At 39.6% G+C, this 21,144-nt stretch overlaps 1 protein-coding gene across 1 annotated transcript in view; it reads left to right on the plus strand.

Annotated features, from left to right (window-relative positions):
* The window catches only part of CTDSPL (CTD small phosphatase like), a 129,740-nt gene that overhangs the window by 56,888 nt on the left and 51,708 nt on the right, over positions 1 to 21,144 (plus strand). The window contains exon 2 of the mRNA XM_030549979.1: positions 19,701 to 19,855. Coding sequence (XP_030405839.1) covers positions 19,701 to 19,855 — 155 coding nt within the window. The remainder of the gene's footprint in view (positions 1 to 19,700; positions 19,856 to 21,144) is intronic.

A 21,144-nucleotide genomic window follows, 5' to 3' on the forward strand; every position in this document is an offset into this window, starting at 1 on the left:
ATACCCCCATACTTCACTCCTAAGGAGCCAGAGGACACCCACTCAGAGGATACCATGAATTTAAATGTCTGTAACCGCTGTAGGTGTTGCCATTGTGATTCATGCCTTTGTGACTTCTACATTAGATTGCTGTAATGTGGTCTAAGCAGTATTACCTCTGAAACCACTCAGAAGTTGCTGCTGATGCTGAATGAGGATGGTATTAGCTAGGAAAAATGCATTACATCAGTTCTTTGACAACTATTCTGGATTTCCATATTTTTAGACAAAAAATCAAGGTGTTTGATTTCAATCTGTAACACCGTAAATGATCTGGGTCCTGGCTGAGAGACTGCTGCTTTTGCTGTGAGCTGCCAGAGGAAGTGAGGTTAGTTGGACACTTAAAACAAAAGTCCTTACATATTTAATTGTGTGGCATTCTTAAGGAGGGTAACACAAATCAGTTTATCTGTTCTGATAGAGCCTGACTTCAGGGAGTACTGCAGGAGTCATCTCTTCTTTAGCTTTTGCCTCAGAAGGGTAGACGATAGTTCTCTTTGGGGTTTGTCCCTTTTTGTCTGTGCGTATATATGTTTTAAAATTATACACAGGCACTCGGACATGTAATTGAGTGCATTTTATAAAGCAAATAGCAAACCCATTTTAAAACCCTCTATTCTGACCTGCTTTTAAAAGGTGTTTTATTTTAAAAACAATCATTGAAAGAGAGGACAATTGTTTATTATTCCCCTATGCTAAGTAAGGACCTATCCCAAAAAGACAACATTCAGACATCAGCGAAGGCCATCTTATTCAGGTGTTGGAATACAAGATTACAGTAAAGAAAAGGCTACAATAAAATCCAGTGTGATTAAAAAACTAAGAAGAGGCTGTTCCCCTATTGAAAGGCTGCTCTAAGTCCAGAAGATATGCAAGGAAATAGCGCACATAGATTGGGGGAATTAGTATATTCTATCTGCTGGCAGAAAGAGTAAACCTAGCTGTCTCAGACTGCAAGAAGACAGGACAGCTTATGTTGAGAGCTGTTAGATGAGATACAGACCAACAGAAAGTAACTGGTATGCTTAATTTTAAAAACTCAAGCCCAGGCCTTGGGGGAAAAAAAAACATTTATTGAACATGTACTAAACAGAAGCAGATATGAAAGATTTTTGGAGGGGGTGGGAAATGAACAGCCTACCAGAAAGGCCCAAGGGGGACATCATTTTAAGAATCCCAGCTCTCTGTGACACCAACAGTGAAGACTGGAATGAGTGTTAAGACTTCACTGGGGTGCATTCTCTGGACTATGGAACGCTGTGCCTCCCATACCAACTTTTGCCTAATAAGTGCCTGATAAATTTGAGGTGTCATAACCCCTTTAACTGCAGGAGGGAAGGAGATTTCCTTGACTGCAGCAAGGAATGGATCTCAATTGCCCTACCTCAGCCCCTTTTTTTGGCTCCTCATCCCTCAGTGATTGCTTTTCCTATTGCTCATGGCTTTCCCATGCAATAGCATGAAATTAACATTTTTTAACTTTACTACATTACTACTTTATATATTCTCCTCCAAAAGCTTTCCTAGCTATAAAAGTTCATTTTTCCAGGCGGTTCTCTCTGCTGTCTTTTTTATTGGGATACAGACTTCATGTTTTCCCAAAGCTTTTCTCAAACCTGATATGTAGTCTGCAAAACACTGCCATTATCACTACATATTTCAGGAATGAGCAATCAAAAGGGAGCTTTTTTTAGCCCATCTACACATCAGGTGGGACTCCTCTGCTACAGCACAAATCAGAGCAGTCTGACAGTGTAATCACTTGGTATCTTCCTTACTGTTCTACCACATTCATGAGTTCAAAAAAATCATGCGAGAAAAAAAATAATGGGTTTAAAAACAAAAAACTTATTTTAAGCCTAACTTACCCTGTCTTTTGATGAGGGTTCCTTTTCACCCCCACCCAGGAGCGGCAAAAGCTCCCTAAAAGTGTGTGTGTGTATGTGTGTGTATGGGGGGGAAAGAGCATTGAAGCCCGAATTGTGGCCCTGCTCCTCTGTGCCATCCCTTCTCCTGAGGCCTTTCCGCCACGCTGCCTCTGCCCCCGAGGCCCTGCCTCCCGCTTGCTCCTCTCCGCTCCCTCCCCCCATCGCTCGCCCTTACGGCTGGTAAAAGGTGATGGGGCCATGGCTCCCTGGCCCCCCCTACCGGCCCACCTGCCCCCATCTTCCTGCTCACTTTTCTTTCTCTCATCGCCACTTTGTGTTGCACAGAGAGAGGGGACAGGCAAGTGCAGACTTGAACCAGCTCCATGCTTCTCCACTTGAAGCACAGGCTAACACTCCCATGGACAGTACGACAGTACAGGCAGCACAGGCAAGCGAGCAGCAAGACACCTAGTAAAGCAGCAGTCTCCCAACAGCAACCTCTGGTGCCTGCAGTCAGAATTACAGCAAGCTTTACAGTTCAAGCAGAAATCCTGCACTGTCAGGAAAGTCTCATAAGATCACGAGTCAAGTCTAATGGCACAAAATCATGGCACCCAAAAATGTCACAAGACTTGGCAATTCTGCCTACAGAGAAAGTATTAAATTCAGGGTAGAATGATTTAAATCATAGATTTTAATTTTGTTTTGTATTTGTATGTTTTACTTATTTTCCTAAATGAAGATTCTCACTGGTTGGTAACCAGTAAAAACATGATTTGCAATTAAATATAGGCTTTTCACTAAATTTGATATTATTTTCTGCCTTCTGCAGAAAGATACACTAGACACACACACTTAAGCAATTATATAGCTTAACATTCCATATTCTTAATGATTACATTTTTATTAAATTATAAAATTAAATACATTTTTATTTACTAAAATAATTTTACATGCATTTGGATGGAAATTGGCATTCAATTAAAATGCATAAAAACAACATTTTAAAATTTAAAACTGCTGGATATATGAAAAAAGTATTTAAAATGTTTTGCATTTTGAAACTGACTGATTTATTAAACTAGTGAATTGAACTAATTGTTTCTGATTACTATGTCCCTGAAGATTTCAGAATTAGCAGATCTCATCCTCACACTGTGTTTTTAGTCACAGATTGGAAGAGGAAAACAAGCTCTCTTGCTTTATCAACTCCCAGTTTCTCAACTTTGAATGAACCAGCTACTGAACTGATCTAGTTGAATAAACTGAAATTAAAAAAATACTATTTCTGCACCTGCAGAAGCAGCTTCTGTGTGCAAAAACTGGTTTAGTACCTCAACAAACTTTGGTTTCAGGAGCCTACCCAGCAACTTCCACCAGTTCAGATGTATTGTTTTAATTTTTTTTATTTTAATTAAATTATTTTAGTAGATTATAGCAAATTTAGGCCTTAGTTTAAATTTTAAATATATTTTCAAAAGAATTTAACTTCCAATCAAAAGAATTTAAATCAAGTCTGATTTAAGCAGCAAAGAATCCTGTGGCACCTTATAGACTAACAGACATTTTGGAGCATGAGCTTTCGTGGGTGAATACCCACTTCGTCAGATGCATGCATGCATGCACCCACAAAAGCTCATGCTCCAAAATGTCTGTTAGTCTATAAGGTGCTACAGGATTCTTTGCTGCTTTTACAGATCCAGACTAACAGGGCTACCCCTCTGATACTTGAAGTCTGATTTAAATAATCCAATTTTAAAAATATTTTTCCATGATTTTCATCCACCCCAATTAAATCTGTATACTAAATGATGAATTTTTAAATTTCATTAAGATCTCCTATTCTGAATTATTTTATAACAAATACTCCTACTAGTGCTGCAAATTTTTCAGTTTGGTGCAAAACTTACTTAACATTGCTGTGCAGCAGAGGCCAGTGGGCTCTGATGAGGATTTTAGGCTGTATATTGTAGCAAGATACACAGAGCCCTCTTTATTGTTGTACTCAAAGTTAAGAATGAGAGCAGGTCTACACTTCAAACGCTGCAGCTGCGCCTCCACAGCACTTCAGCAAAGATGCTACTATGCTGACAAGAGAGCTTCTCCCCATCAGTGTAGTTAATCCACCTCTGTGAGAATTGGTAGCTACGTTGATGGGAGGGCTGTCTACACTGGAGGGTTAGGTCAGTATAACTGCTTTGATCAGGAGTGTGGATTTTTCAAACCCGAGTGACGTAGTTATAGCGACATAAGTTTATAGTGTAGATCTGGCCTATGCCAAAATAGCAGTACAGTGCAGCAGGGCATGTTTTAGTGATCTGCTAAGATACATAGCAAATATGCTGTTGAATCAGGAGGCCTCTCCCTCATGCTTTCAAAACTTCCTTTCCACAGGCTGTGATTTAAAGGCCCAGTATGTTATGTAATGTCATTTTTGAATGGCAGATGTAATAAGCCCATTTCAAAGTTTAACACACCTAAATGTTTATTATTATCTATTGTAATCACTACTTAAGTTACTGTTCATGGAAGAAGAGAAAAAAAAACAGATGTCTGACATTTCAAAATTGTAATTAATATTTTGATTTAGAGACTTTTCTTTCATCCCTGGTCAGTTGTGTAAACAGCAGCAAAGCACAATAAGGGCAAAATACCAAAATAAACTCAGATAAAGTGCTCAGTTGACTTGCTGCATTCCATAAATCCCAAGAACTCTTCACAGTAAAACATTTTATATGATATTGCTTTATATCAAAATACATAACCTCACACCTCTAATTAACCTACATTAACTTTATCTACAATCAGTGACAGCAGCACTTCCAACCTAAACATAACAGAAGGTAAAATTTGCTTAATATTTAGTACTTCTTTCAGCAACTGTCAAACCTTTTCAACTGGTCCCTAAAAGGAAAACTTCCAGAATGTTAATTCCCAGATCTTCTGACTCTGGATGCTTGGGATTAAAGAATACGCAATCCCTTTCAACATCCTTGGACTTGTAGCATTCTCAACACAGAACGAGTTATACAGTGTATGTCAAGAGGATACTGCCAAAACTGAATCAACATACAGGACAGGAGGTTGCATTTGGCATGATAAAGAATAACTTTTAGGAATCCTTTTCCAAACTGGAAGGAACAGGTATGTATTAACAATTCCTGATAAATTCAGACAACCACATATGAGGGGGAAAAAATTGTTTTCTTTATACATAATAAGGCAGTTAAAAGGAGGGGGGAGGGAAATCTGACTTCAGTGAAGCTGATCCAGACAACAAAACGCTTCCTTTAGTACACAGCTGTTTTTGTTACACTGACAATTCAGTTGCAGGCAAGAACAGATGCAAAACATGCCAAATTGTGTTTCACCCAGCACATCAAGCTCTTTTGAGGATATTTCTAACAGGTCAACTTTGGCCTCAGAGGACTGCAGAAGATTTAATATCAGAACCCAAGCTTCTACTAGGTGACAAGGAGGTTAGCCACTTAAGAAAATTCTGTTTTATTCAAAACTACGTACAATATCATTGCTTGCTTTTCTTGTTAATTAAATTACTAAATAATAATTGCTGCCACCAACACTGTAGCTCTGAATGAAAACATCCCATTCTGCTTAATTCTGTACAGGAACAATCAATAGTATATAAAAGATACAGCATTTTAACTTTAACTTTAACTAACCACGTTTAAATAAAAAAATACCCATGCATCTACAGAAAGTTTATCTTATTGCAGAAAAAAGGAAAACGTATTTGGTTACAGATATGTCAATGTCACCAAAAGTGGAGTAAATGAAGGAGAAAATACTATCTGATCTAAAGGGCGAAACTCAAATCATCACCCACATGACTTTTGCAGTGGGTCATTACATTAATGTTCCTTAAAATCTAATATCGTAACACTTACCAATTAAGTCTGTAGGTCACTGCAACCAGTATTACTGTACCATTACCAAAGCAACTTTTTAACAAAATCCAGCATTTCTGAAATTCCTACTACTAAAGATGAGGCAAGATCTCTAATTTATTAATATACGAATTATCAGTCAAAATAAGATTAATGAAGTTCATAAAATACTGAAAAGATATTATGCAACAGGCACTATACTTGCCTTAAAGTTACCATCCTCAGAGAATTATCAGTAATGGGTCTCAAGCTTTCTATAAATCCACCACATGAACTAAGTAAAGAGCCACAACACCATACCTTCTGTGTTAGAAAACCATGATGATGTGGGAATGGGCTCTGCCCCACAAAATATTCCTGCTCACCACTAAGGCAGCAGAGAATTGCAGACTTAGTACCAGAACACAAGTGGTCCCTATATCAATGAGTACCAGATTCAATCTTTCTTACAATATTACACAGAACTGGATTTCTACTATTCATGAAGAAGCTGGTACTATCCTTTCATTCATGGCATCAAAAAGTCAGCTCTAGCACAGAAGTATAGGATAGCTTCATCCATTGCGGAGGGAAGCTCTGTATGTCTTACTACCATCATTGCTGGCAGTAAAGATCCTGACCATGCTCAGGAGACACAAGGATTCCATCAGCACATGAAGGTGAGAATCTAGCCACATATGACTCTGAACCAGGGCACTTTGCTCCTTCTCTGCTCAGGAAGTCACTAGGAGCTGCTGTGGGTGCTCAGGCATTTTTGGATTTTAGGCCACTAATTTAAAGGTTATATTCATAGAATCACAGAATATCAGGGTTGGAAGGGACCTCAGGAGATCTAGTCCAATGCCCCTGCTCAAAGCAAGGCCAATCCCCAGACAGATTTTTGCCCAGATCCCTATGTGGCCCCCTCAAGGACTGAACTCACAACCCTGGGTTTAGCAGGTCAATGCTCAAACCACTGAGCTATCCCTGACCCTAACTTTAAATTCTTATTTTGAAAATTTTGATCTATGGCATTATAGTCCAGCAGTCATCATTTGATTACAATAACCCAGTTAAATTATTTAATGTTTCCCACATTGCATTTTGATGATAGAATCAAACTTTCCAGTTTGCAGTTAAGATTCTACTTCAGTTTTTTAGCAGTTGTTCATATCACAAAGACTTAACATGCAATGTAAGTCACACAAAATCCAATTGGTAAACAAGATCCAAGTGAGATGATGAAGTTATTTTGAACTGAAAATAGTATTGCTGCATAAGGAGTATTGAGTGTATACATCAAAACCTTCACTGAGAAACAAAAATTACAGGTCAGTAGCTTTAACCCACCCTTCACAGCTATACATTTTTTCTATCCTTATAGATCCGAAAAGCTCTCTCAGCCTGAAGAGAGCACTGCTTGTAAGTATTATGTGCCATATTACAATATCTATGCATAGAGCAGCAGTTCTCAAGGATGGGGTAGGCCTCCCAAGGAGGTGCCAGTTGTGTGTCTTTTTGTTTCTTTAAAGAGCTCCAGCTGTCAGCCCCGGATGACTGGGACTCGTGCAGAAGGGCCATGCACACCTAGGAAGCGAGGATAAAGGAGACAACTGGAGTCCTGCTGCTCAGGCTCTTCCCCAACTCCACCCCTAGAAGCAGCGAGACTCCAGCTGTCAGGCCCATGGTGGCAGTGGAAGCACAGAAGTAAGGGTGGCAATGGGGCGCTAACTCTGCTGTGAAAACTGATATTGACAAATATCACTTTTCACATTGCCACTCTTACTTCTGTGATGCTGCTGGCACAGCATTGCCTTGAAAGCTGGGCGCTCAACCAGCAGCCACTGCTCTCCAAGCTTGACTTGCTCTTTTTTAATTTTATCTTCTAAACCTAACCCTCTTCCCATAAGCATTCACTATATTAGACATTCCTTCAGACTTCTCAGTGAAGACCGAAACAAAGAAGTCCTTAAGCATCTCTGCCATTTCCAAGTCTCCCATTACTGTTTCCCCCTCCTCACTGAGCAGTTAGTTGTGACGGGGTATACAAACTCCACCCTGAGCAACAAGGGGCTGAAGGGTTAAAGAACTGCTTTGGGCTCAGCCAGCCCCGCCCGACCACACTTATAGAAAATGCTCCAACTGGAGGAGCTGTAAAAGGGCAGGGGAACAGTTCTTTTGGTAGCAGACTAGGGAAGAAAGCAGACCTGCTCCATCAAAGGAAAGCTGAGGAAAAGGCAGAATCTGTCCCCACAACAGCTGCCCAAAGGTCAGGAGAGGACCTGCTACAGAGACAGCCTAAGAGAAACATTCCCCCCCCCCCCTCATATAGACTCCTAGTTGTTAGTTCCCCTTTATTTTGTTTGGATGACTCCCGCAGAGGAAAGCCCTAGGACTGATCTAGCCCAGGAAGGTGGGCTATGCCGTAGAAAGACCGTTGCTGCCCGAAGGAGAAAGCACTACCACGCTACACGCAGAAGGTGTCTTGTGATGAGCAGACATCCTTCATGCTGCTTTAGCTCAGATGGCTACTTTGAGACAGTCATAAAGGGAGTAAAAGCAGCAAAGAATCCTGTGGCACCTTATAGACTAACAGACGTTTTGGAGCATGCTCCAAAACGTCTGTTAGTCTATAAGGTGCCACAGGATTCTTTGCTGCTTTTACAGATCCAGACTAACACGGCTACCTTCTGATAAAGGGAGTAATAAGAAGTGGCCCAGGGAGGGCAGCCTCAATCATCCCTGGTTGTCAGATCACTTGTAGCCCTCAAACGGCCCTGAGTCAGAGTTCTGTGGAGTGGAAGGGCCCGGGCTCCCATTTCAACAATCGCCCTGCAGAGCAGAGGCCTAAGTCCTGATCACTAGGCGATGCTACCCTATCAACCAATACCTGAGCGAGGAGCATAGCATAACTTACATGTATATTTCCTTTTTCCTCTGTTTTAATATTAAGCATTTTGTCTCCCATCAAGATATCTTTCTGCCTTGCTACATGGCAATAGAGACATTATTCTCTCGGAAGGATAAAAGTTATTGATACTGTAGTCGTAGTTATTGGGTTTTTCAAAATTCACATTTAGTACTTCATTCTTCTTTGCATTGCTTCTGATGCCATCTGTGCTAATTTTTTTTCTATTTTGTTTTAATACCAGTTGAAAAGAGTAATGAACATAGGGGGTGGCTTTCAACAAACTCGTATGTCATTGAGAGTTATAATTAACGTAGTGCATGTACATGTAGAACACAGGCAGTGTGTACTTTTCTTAATTATTCTTCCAGTTACCTCCTCCACAGTGAGGATTTGCAATACGAAATATTAACTTTATTCTTTTTGAACAATCTTTCTCTTTCCTTTCCCTGATACATGGTATTTTTTCATATAGCCAAACAAACTTAATTCCAGGATACTTCACTGCAGGTTTTAGGCAGGTAGGTCTTCCACACCCCTCACTGATCTAATTTAATTATATAGGTTTATATTTATGCTCTCATTTTAAAATAACTTTGCATATTCATGCCAAAGAAAACTATACAAAACTTTAAAATGTTGTTGCATGACCACATAAATTGCCTTCACTCCTCAGCATATAAATTGATCACCAGCCTAATCCTAATTGAATATCATATGGCACACCATCCAGAAATCCATAATAATAATAATAATACCTAGCTTTGAGATCGAACAATGAAAAGCACTGTTAGAGCTCTTTTCAAAGGAGGTCAGTGTCAGTATCCCCATTTTACAGACAGGGCAATTGAGGCCAACAGAAGTCAAGTGACTTGCCCAAGGTCACCCAGCAGCCCAGTGGGAGAGCCAGGAATAGAATCCATGTCTTCCAAGTCCCAGTCTTGCGCTCTGTCAACTGATGATTTCCTGAAATTGGAAAAACACTTCTCTAAAGTCCACATGCTGAGAGCTGCTTCTAACCTTATTATTTAGAGCATTGAGCATATATTTCTAATGACCTGTTTTCTTTGCTAATCTGATCTATTTGCTTTAAAAAAGCCAAAGCAAGTTATCCTCCTCCTTTTTTTTAAAATAAGAGCCAGCACCATAATAAACAAATTATAAGTCTTGGGGAAATATTGACACTGAGTCAGTCCCAAAGTTTTTTTATCTGTTCCACAAATGTAACCTAAGCACTTTACACAAAAACAAATGAAGCAGACAGCTGGAATACTGTGCCATATGAATTTGATCAAGTATAACTCCAGCAGCGAGAGTACTTCCTTTGAAGCAAAAGTCTGCCATTGGGGTCTCAAGTAAACTGTCCCCTCTAGTGAAACCAGGTACCCTCAGTGTAAAAGACTAATACAGGCACTACAGATATATGTACTTATCTGTAGAATTACCATCCCTGTTTACATGTAAGACAGCCAAAAGAAATAGCTTTCACTCATAAAATCCCATAAAAAACAAATAAGGATCTAAGGAGTAAAATCCCTATGAATAGCATATAAATTAGTGAATGTATCTGTTTCGAGAACAGTTAAGTTACAAATCGCTAAATTATTATGACACAGAGGGTGATTACAATTATCCCTAATGCGCATCTGAGGAAAATTGACCTTTAAGGTACAAACAATTCAGCTACTAACAACTTGGGGTTTGAAGTGTTGTCAGAGAAACTGCTGAGATTCAGTTCATCTGCAAATTTGACACCATCAGCTCAGGATTAAACAAAGACTATGAATGGCTTGCCAACTACAAAAACAGTTTCTCCTCCCTTGGTTTTCACACCTCAAGTGTTAGAACAGGGCCTCATCCTCCATGATTGAACTAACCTCATTATCTCTAGCTTGCTTGCATATATATACCTGCCCCTGGAAATTTCCACTACATGCATCTGATGAAGTGTGTATTCACCCACGAAAGCTCATGCTCCAAAACGTCTGTTAGTCTATAAGGTGCCACAGGATTCTTTGCTGCTGTCAACTCTTGTGATTTTCGCATAATATTTGGTAAAGTATAACCTCAGAGTTATGAACACCTCAGGAATGGAGGTTGTCCGTAACTCTGAAATGTTCGCAACTCTGAACAAAACTTCATGCTTGTTCTTTCAAAAGTTTACAGCTGAACACTGACTTAATACAGCTTTGAAACTTTACTATGTAGAAGAAAAATGCTGCTTTCCCTTTATTTTTTAGTAGTTTGCGTTTAACACAGTACTGTACTGTGTTTGCTTTTTTTGTCTCTGCTGCTGCCTGATTGTGTACTTCCAGTTTCAAATGAGGTGTATGGTTCACTGATCAGTTCATAATTCTGGTGTTCATAGCTCTGAAAGTCTACTGTATTTTTCTTAAAGTCTGATTTCTGGGGTCAAGAGATTACATGAGATCTCTGCTTTCATTGAAAAAAAATAAGCAATTTTCTAGCTCTTATGATTGCAGAGAAAAGCTTACAAACGTGACGTGAGTGTACCCTGAAATCCTAGAAACGGGGAGATGATAAAAACATTTGGGTTCATTTTATTTAAAAACCTCAGGATTTTTAGGCTAACCATGATTTTTGGGACCTAACTTGATTTTTTTAAGCGTTTGGAACTGTTAATACTTAGTTTTGTACCCTGTCGTTTATTTAGAATGAGCAAATCATGTGGTTTTCTTGGTAGAGAACACTATGCTTGAGGTGACGTCTGGGCTTTCAATACTATCTCCTATTTACTGTTGCTTATAACACTTTGAAAATATTCACCCTTTTGGCTGAAAATACCCTTGTTTTTTTCTCTGTCAAAAGATGATTTTTTTGGTAAGGTTTGAACAAAATCTGTTCACCCATTTTTCAGGTGAGATGTAGAAAATGTTCTTGTTGTAAAATGAAGACTCTTAAGTGTAAATCAAAGGGCAGAACTCAAATCTGAAACTTTGGGTAAGTACTTGTCTCTTGAGGGTTGTTCTCCAGGTCAGTGTTTGAGTGCATTGGATGGTAGAGCTGGGCTTACTGTATGCAGTGTGGGTCAGATTAGGGTTATTGTGACAGAGCTATATTTTTCACTTGGTGGTTTCTGAATGTGTTTAATGATAGCAGTGTTAGTTTTTATATTGGATAGGATAGTGGTAAACAAACATCATTATCTGCAATAGAAAATTAACATTAGTTTCCATGTAGAGCTCAGTATGCAAGAATAGGTCACACGTCTCCTGGGAAGTTAAAAGGAAATACAGTCAGAGGCTACTAATAGTTAAAATATATGGCTGCTGTGGAAATTTAAGGCCTAAATTTTCAAAAATGACTAGTGATTCTGGGAGCCTCAGAGGTCTGATTTTCAGAGGAATGATGCTCAGCACTTTCTAAATACTCAAAATTACTAGTCTCGCTTGAAAATTTAGGTCTTAAATATTCACTGGCACTCCAGTCCATCTGCTGTCAAGCAAAGTCTATATTACTAATATGAAAGAAATTTCCTGTACGTAATACTTCTGTATTCAAGTGCTAGCAATTGCCTAGGGGAAACACTGGGATAAACAAGACACTAGAAGATCTGATAGATCATCAGAGGGTCAAGTATTCCACGTTGTTCTTCTGGCCATGCACCTTATTTTTAAAGTTTATTTATTACAGAGGCAATTCTATCTCTGTCACTTGCAGTCATGTTTTCTATTTCAGCTCACTGTGAGTACCTGAATTAGTGTTGTGCAGAGATTTCCTCTCTGTCTCCTTTTTCCCCCATATTTCAGGTGCAGGGCTTGTCTTCACTGCAACAGTTAGCTCAAGTTATTCCACTTGAGTGAGAGAGAGACTGGACTGGCAGCTGATGAGTTGTGCCAATTCAAATTCTAGCCTGTAGCTGCACCCCCACTGCATTGCTAGCTTGAGGATCAGCGGCATTCAGGCTTCAAGCCCTGCATCCTAACAGGTCAGCTAGCTCATGTGCAAACCACCACTGAGCTCAAGCTAGAAATTTTTGTGTGTGCAAAGGAGTCAAGTTAGAGGCAACACTCAATTTGTATCTTGAGCTAACACTGCAATGAAGGACAATCCTGGTCCGTGACTAGGGCTCCAAGATGCTACCATAACATACATACATAGATAATAATTATCAGAACCATGAGTGAATGCACAGTTAATGATGTCTAACACTCAAGGACTAAAGTGCTGTAGCACAGGTAATGAAATTTTTGCCACATTAATATCTCCTTTATATTTAATCATGGTGTCATAACTTTCCTACTCAGATCTGAACCTTAGAGTTCAGAACATGAGAAGCTAGCATGAAACCTCCAAACTTAATTACCAGCTTGGATCTGATATTGCTGCCACCAGACAGAAAAATTCCAGTGTCTGGCTCACTCTGGTCTCCCCAAAAACTTCCCTAGGGAACCCCCAAGACTCAGATGCCCTGAGTCTCACCACAAAGGGAAATAACCCACTTCCCTTCTCCGTCTTCCCCTCCAGGTGTTCCCTCCTTGGGTTCCTGGAGAGATATACAGATTCAAGCTCCGTGAATTTAAACAAAGGGATTCCACCCTCTTTACCTCCTCCCAGATTTCCCCGCCCTGGGTACTCTGGGAGATTCCCTGCTTCAAGTCCTTGAAGCACAAGTACCGAGAGATCTAATCTCTCTCCCCCCTCACTCAGAGGGTATGCAAAGTCAGGCTTAGTAAATCTAACACAAAGAGATTTTCCCCCTCCCTTCATTTCTTAGCCTTAACCAGTGAAAAACATTCAAACAGGTCTTAAAAAGAAAGCTTTATATAAAAAGAAAGAAAAAGATATAAAATTGGTCTCTGTATCAAGGTGAAAATATACAGGGTCAATTGCTTAAAGGAAAAATGAATAAACAGCCTTATGCAAAAAGAATACAATTTAAAACATTCCAGCAACTACACACATGTAAATACAAAAAAACAATATAAACCTATTGTCTTACTATCCTTGTACTTACAACTTGGAAACAGAAGATTAGGAAGCCTGGAGATAGAAAGATCACTCTCAGAGCCGAAAGGGTCACCGAACCAAGACAAAGAACAAAGAACTCACACCCAAAACTTCCCTCCACCCAGATTTGAAAAAGTCTTGTTTCCTGATTGGTCCTCTGGTCAGGTGTTTGGTTCCCTTTGCTAACCCTTTACAGGTAAAAGAACATTAACCCTTAGCTATCTGTTTATGACACATGGGCAGTGGGTGAACCCTACCTTTGGGGAGGCTAACCCACCTTCCCTGCACGCCGGAGCCCCGAGCCCCCCCCCCCCCCAATACAGTGGCCTGAGGAGCCTCAAGACACACACATGCGGGTGCACACACACACACTGGCCTGACTCAGGCCAGCCGAAGCACTGCCCCTGACAGCCGGCAGGCCCAGGCTCCAGGCTGCCAGCTGGAGCCGAGCCCCCACTGGCTTCAGGGTAGAGGGGGAGGGAGGGCGAAGCCTCCTGGCAGAACATTGGCAGGGCCATGGCTTGGGTCAGGGCAGGCTTAGTCCTGCATTCAGTAAACTCATAGAGTAAGCTCAATGACTGTGTAATTTTTTCTGTTTTTAAACAGCAAGAGAAGCTAATTAACAAACACTTATATAGCGCCTTACATTTGTGTCATGCTTTTTAGAGATTGTCACTGCCCTGAGGAGTTTACATCAAAAGGCTCTAATCTTGCAAATATTTATGCATATCTATAACTTTGTAAGCACAGATGCATTAACTTCAAATGGGGACTATTCACATACGTAATTGTTTTCAGGATCATGATCTACCTGAAATAACCATGGAACACACAGACTGGAAAGATGTAACAAAAAAAGTGTTTAAACAAATAAGTGTCCCTTTACTTAACAAGCTAATCATGTAAATTTGTAAATAGAGGCTGAGATTGGGGAGTGTGAGAACAGACAGCAAAGGAGTGCAAGTAAACAATAGAAAACTAAGTTAAAGTGGGTTTTTAGGAGGGATTTGGAGGAAAATGAAGAACTAAGTAGGTATTTCAGATTTACACAGGTGTAGCTAAGATCAACATTTGAACTCCAAATCAAGATTTATGAATTCAAAGACAAGAAAGCAAAATGAATGAAATGTAAGGTGGACAATGTTGTTCATGACGCTGAGTATAAGAGGGTAGCATGTAAGGGACTGTAAACTACCTTTAGTCTCCACACAGATTTGATACTTGTTTGATATTTAAATGTATGGAAAGTGAGGTTTGTATTAAGACAAAGAAGAGTTCTCATGATTGGTAAGTTAATAGAAAAGCAAGATTAAGGGTTTTACATTTGCTGACACTGTGTTTTCCTAGGAATCTGCTTTGGGGGAAAAATACATTTCAGAAATGTCCATTTTAATAAACATTAGCCCAAATGTCCAAAAGTGCACATGTAGAAATCCTTCAAGTGTTAGTGTGTCTGCATGCAAATTCATGACATTCATGAAGGCATGAGTAAGGCCCTACCAAATTCACAGCCATGAAAAAGGCATCATGGACCATGAAATCTGGTCTCCCTGCATGAAATCTGGTATTTTGTGTGCTTTTACCCTATACTATACAGATTTCACAGGGGAAACCAGTGGTTTCACAAATTGGGGTTCTGACCCAAAAGGGAGTTGCAGGGGGGTCCCCAGATTATTTTAGGGCGGTCATGATATTGCCACCTTTACTTCTGCGCTGACTTCAGAGCTAGGCAGCTGGAGAGCGGCAGCAGCTGGCTGGGCACCCAGCTCTGAAGGTAGCATCCTGCCAGCATCAGCGCAGAGGTAAGGGTGGTAATACCATACCATGCCATTCTTACATCTACGTGCTGCTGGTGGTGGCTCTACCTTTGGAGCTGGGCTCCTGACCGGCAACCACCATTTTCCAGTTGTTCAGCTCTGAAGGCAATACTGCCACCAACAGCAGCATAGAAATAAGTACTGCAACCCTCCCTACAATAACCTTGCTCCTCCCCACCGCCACCCGTCTCCCACACACTCCTCTTTGGATCAGGACCCGTACAATTACAAGACCATGACATTTCAGATTTAAAGAGCTGAAAGCATGAAATTTACGATGTTTAAAATCTTATGACTGTGAAATTGACCAAAATGGACCTTGAATTTGGTAGGGCCCTAGGCCCGAGGCATTGTATATGTGAAAATTGGGTGCAATCAGAAATGTTCACACCATTTTGAGAATGTGGTCCTTCATTTATAGTTGTGGTTCTTAATATGTGAAAAGCATTTAGAACGTTGTTAATGTATAAATCAAAGTAAATAAATAGAATGGATTTTATACAAAAACGTTTAATTGTATGAACTTTTAGAGTACTGCCTTAAGCAACATAAGTTCAGTTTCTTTTAATGTAAAATTTACCATGTTAGCTAAACATAACCTGAATTTAAGAGAATATGCATGTACAAATTCTATTCGCTTTCAGATACCGTGAGTTTCCACTTTGTGGCAGTAAACCAAAAGTAACCATGTTGAGTTCCACTGCTGGTTTTTTAAAAGGGAGAAAATGTTTACCAAATGAAATATTGGGGAAAAAAATATTACTCTTTGACCTGTACTAGAATTTTGCAAATGATAGGGAGGAGAAAATGTTATGAAAACATAATTTATATGATGACTGTTTCAACATTAAAAGAATTTTTATTTTCACACAGCTATTAATTTATTTAAAAGACCATTCAATTCTATGATGGGTGTAGTGTGATGTTTTATCTCTATCCACTATTGTGTGTTTGTGCCCTGTGTGTTGAAGTGTTATGTTGCTCCTTTTTAGTGTGGATTAATATTATTGTATCTTTCTGAAGGATTTTCGTTTTCCAAATAGATCTGTTGCTTTGATCAGATTTAAAACTTTGATGTATGAGAAGAAAAACTGTCTGAGATACGTTAGACAGTATTTTTGAGGGGGGAAAATGAATGAAGTGAAATGTACTGTTTTATTAATGCATCCTTATGAAATTGTCAGGAAAATAGACCACCAGCCAAGCCACAAAAAACTATTTCCCACACTTGACCATGGTGATAAATAAAATGTCTAGTTTATTTTATTATTTGTTTTTAAAAAATCACTTTTAATAGTCAATTAGAATTTTGCAAGGCTGATCTAATCTGTTTAGAAAAGACACTGTAAAAATTGAAATCTAAGATGTTGATTGCTATTCTGGATCTGGGTGGTGGTTGTGTATACATCGCCTTCAGTAGTCCTGCACCTGTGAAAGGGCAGAGGAAATAGAGAGAAATAGCTTAACGACTCTTTTCATTCCATCTGTCACAGCAAAATGTTTAGGAGCCAATGAAATCCTTAAGTCAGCAGCTTCTAATTGAAGTGTTTCTCTGTGCCTTTAATTTAAATCTATATTATAATTGAAAAGAAGGTAGGTATAAAATGGTTGCTTGCTCAGAGTTTGTTTAAAACATTATTTTTATTAAATTATAGCAGGATCAAAAAGTGAGGGTAATTAGTCCTTTGCTTATTGGTACCCCTTCTGCTCCATGTAATGGGAAGGGCAAGGTGGTCCTGCCTTTCCAAGGTTGTGATCCTATATAATGTAGGGTTTACTCTTCTCAAATGATTTTAAGATAATATACTCTGGGTCTCACGTCTCACAACAGCATCCAAAACATGCGAGTATCTAGTAGTAATCTTGTTATATTTTTATTCTTACGTGCTATATAAATATCCTCTGGTTGCATTAACATTAGTATCAGAGGGGTAGCCATGTTAGTCTGGATCTGTAAAAGCAGCAAAGAATCCTGTGGCACCTTATAGACTAACAGACGTTTTGGAGCATGAGCTTTCGTGGGTGAATACCCACCTCCTCAGATGCATGTTGTGGAAATTTCCAGGGGCAGGTATATATATGCTAGCAAGCAAGCTAGAGATAACGAGGTCAGTTCAGTCAGGGAGGATGAGGCCCTGTTCTAGCAGTTGAGGTGTGAAAACCAACAGAGGAGAAACTGGTTCTGTAGTTGGCAAGCCATTCACAGTCTTTGTTCAGTCCTGAGCTGATGGTGTCAAATTTGCAGATGAACTGAAGCTCAGCAGTTTCTCTTTGAAGTCTGGTCCTGAAGTTTTTTTGCTGCAGGATGGCCACCTTAAGGTCTGCTATAGTGTAGCCAAGGAGGTTGTAGTGCTCTCCTACAGGTTTTTGTATATTGCCATTCCTAATGTCTGATTTGTGTCCATTTATCCTTTTCCATAGAGACTGTCCAGTTTGGCCGATGTATATAGCAGAGGGGCATTGCTGGCATATGATGGCGTATATTACATTGGTGGATGTGCAGGTGAATGAACCAGTGATGGTGTGGCTGATCTGGTTAGGTCCTGTGATGGTGTCGCTGGTGTAGATACGTGGGCAGAGTTGACATCGAGGTTTGTTGCATGGATTGGTTCCTGAGCTAGAGTTATTATGGTGCGGTGTGCAGTTACTGGTGAGAATATGTTTCAGGTTGGCAGGTTGTCTGTGGGCAAGGACTGGCCTGCCACCCAAGGCCTGTGAAAGTGTGGGATCATTGTCCAGGATGGGTTGTAGATCCTTGATGATGCGTTGGAGAGGTTTTAGCTGGGGGCTGTATGTGATGGCCAGTGGAGTCCTGTTGGTTTCTTTCTTGGGTTTGTCTTGCAGTAGGAGGCTTCTGGGTACACGTCTGGCTCTGTTGATCTGTTTCCTTATTTCCTCGTGCGGGTATTGTAGTTTTGAGAATGCTTAGAGCAGATTAACATTAGTAGTTATATTAGAGCCTTGTTTTTACCTAAAAATGCACATATTATTTTAGATTTACATTATATTACCATGTTATATGTTCAGTGTCACTAACAATTGTGCAGTGAAATAGATAAGATTGTGTGAGAGTCGTATGAAGTATTTTTCCAGGAGAGGTAATGTAGATTGTATTGATCCAGATCTCAAGTACACCTCTACCCTGATATAACGCGACCCGATATAACACAAATTCAGATATAACGTGGTAAAGCAGCACTCTGGGAGAGCGGGGCTGCGCGCTCTGGCAGATCAAAACAAATTCGATATAACGCAGTTTCACTTATAACGCAGTAAGATTTTTTGGCTCCCGAGAACAGCGTTATATCAGGGTAGAGGTGTAGTAATAAAATTAAATATTTCTAAATACTTCTTTTCATCAGGATTAGTCCTGAGGAAATTCAGAAAATGGTTGCTTTTCTAACATGTATCTGATAACCTGGCAATGAAGATTGTAGTGGATATTTGGATAACAGTTGTCCTACTCCCTGAAAAGGAGTAATAGTAGAAGGTAGTTGCTAAAACTATGGGCTGAAAGCATTTGGGCTTACTAGCGGTCCTTTGTGTACCTCATGAGTGATAGCTCATAGTCTGTATGTTTTATTATATCTTTCAAAAATGTTTCTCTGCCTCCCTTATGCTGCAACTTCAGTTACCCTGGTTCAGCACACAGGGCCATGTAAATCTGTTCCACATTAGGAATGGCAGCCTTACTTTCTGACACTTCGTTTAATTCTCTGCTACAAGAGTTGTTTGTTATGCTTTTTCATGTTCTATAACATAGCTGTCAAGGCATAAGCAGTAGAATTAAAAAAAAAAAAAAAAGAAACCTGTGTGGAATGAGTTTGTGTCTTAAACAGTAAAGTGTTTTGCCCAAAATATGCCCAGGGATCAGTTGACTTCTCCTGATGACATTCTGTTTTAGAGCAGAGTTTCATTTCAGAGTCAGATTTTGCCAGCAAATTACTGGCTATAGGTCACAGTATCTGTTTTAGGTATTTCTAGAGCATCTATCAAAGTAAGATCTCAGTATGGTATCACAAGAGCTTGGATTGTGTGGAGAGCCAAACGTGATATGTATATGCAGACCTCTGTGTGTAAGTTTGACAGTGAAGGATATGGTGTAAAGTGTGAAGGTAAAGTTGATGAACATCAGGAATTTTCAAATAATATATAACCTTTTTATATCTGGAAAACTTAAAGCGTGATTTCTTTTTCCCCCATTTTATAGTGTCCCAATGTAATATCAGCTTGAAGAAGCAAAGGAGTCGAAGTATCTTTAGCACCTTATTCTGCTGTTTTCGTGACTACAATGTGGAACCACCATCTACCAATAGCACTAGTACTCTTCCTCCATTGGTGGAGGAGAATGGAGGACTTCAGAAGGTCAGTGACTTGTACCATTTTTTTTTTTTTTTTTTTTTTTGGTCTTTAGATCCTTGTTAATAAATTTGCAGTCTCAAATTACATGGTATGTTTCCCATGTGAAAGGCTCAACTTTATTGTAACTCAAATAGTGTGAACATCTTGAAAAAGTACTAAATAGCACCTGTTGAGACACCAATTTAAAATATTTTCATTTTTCTTTAAAAAGGTAAACATAATTTAAGACAAGGTTCTAGTACTGCAGCTCTGAAGAAAATAACTGTATATGCAAACAATGTGGACATATCTGCACTACAGTTGTTATGAAGCTGCAGCTGTGTTCCTGTAGCAGTGTAATGTAGACACTTTCTCTGTCGATGGATTAACCTTATCACTGGAAAAACCTCTTCCATCTCTCCAAGGCAGCAGCGAGGTCAACAGAAGAATTATTTTGTCAATCTAGCTGCCTCTACACCAGGGGCTAGGTTGACCTCACTGCAACACTCAGAATGTGAAAATTTTCACAGCCCTAAGCTACGTAACCAAATCAGCTAATTTTTAAGTGTGGACTAGGCCTGTATAAAATCTCAAGGAACCCAAAAATCTGGACTTGTGTTGTCATAGGAAAAGGACTCTTGCTTTTTTCCTTCCCCCAATCCACCTCCTTTACCCCCATTGTTGATCTCCAACTAAAGAGGGTTAGATATTATTCCTTTTGGAGCCAATTAGCACTACTTTGAGCTGCAGTTGAAATAGCTTTTTGAGTGATATGAGGCATTCCTAGCATGGGGTAGGGTAAGGGAGTGATTCACATTCTGATTCTTTCAATCCCACCTCACCTCATAGGTATTGTGCTGCCATGAGACCACCCCAGAGATATCAATTTAGAGTGATTATTTTCCCAGGTTGCAGGCTGTGTTGTGCTAGCTTATTTTGAGGTTTAAAATAGTAATTGAACAGTGGGTAATTTAAATTGAATAAGCCATTAAAATTTCTAATCTTTAAATTAAAAAGGAGTGGCTATGAAATCCAGAGGGTTATATATCCATAAAACTATAGCATATAATAACTTTGTACATATTTTAAACTGATAACATGGAGGCAAGTTGCATTGCATGACCAAAGACTTGGTTTGGCGTGGGGATCAGAGGCATCCTATCTTTTTTCCAAAGCCATGCTATATTTTCAGAACTCTCCATGGCAGAATTGTAATATAGTATTATCCAGAGCAACTTCCCATCTGTTCCTTTAGGCATGGGAGCCTCAGAAGAATAGGGGTGAGCCTTTGCTGCTGGTGTGGGCAAGAGTAG

The sequence above is a fragment of the Gopherus evgoodei genome, chromosome 2 (genome assembly GCF_007399415.2).
Source record: "Gopherus evgoodei ecotype Sinaloan lineage chromosome 2, rGopEvg1_v1.p, whole genome shotgun sequence".
Lineage (NCBI taxonomy): Eukaryota > Metazoa > Chordata > Testudines > Testudinidae > Gopherus > Gopherus evgoodei.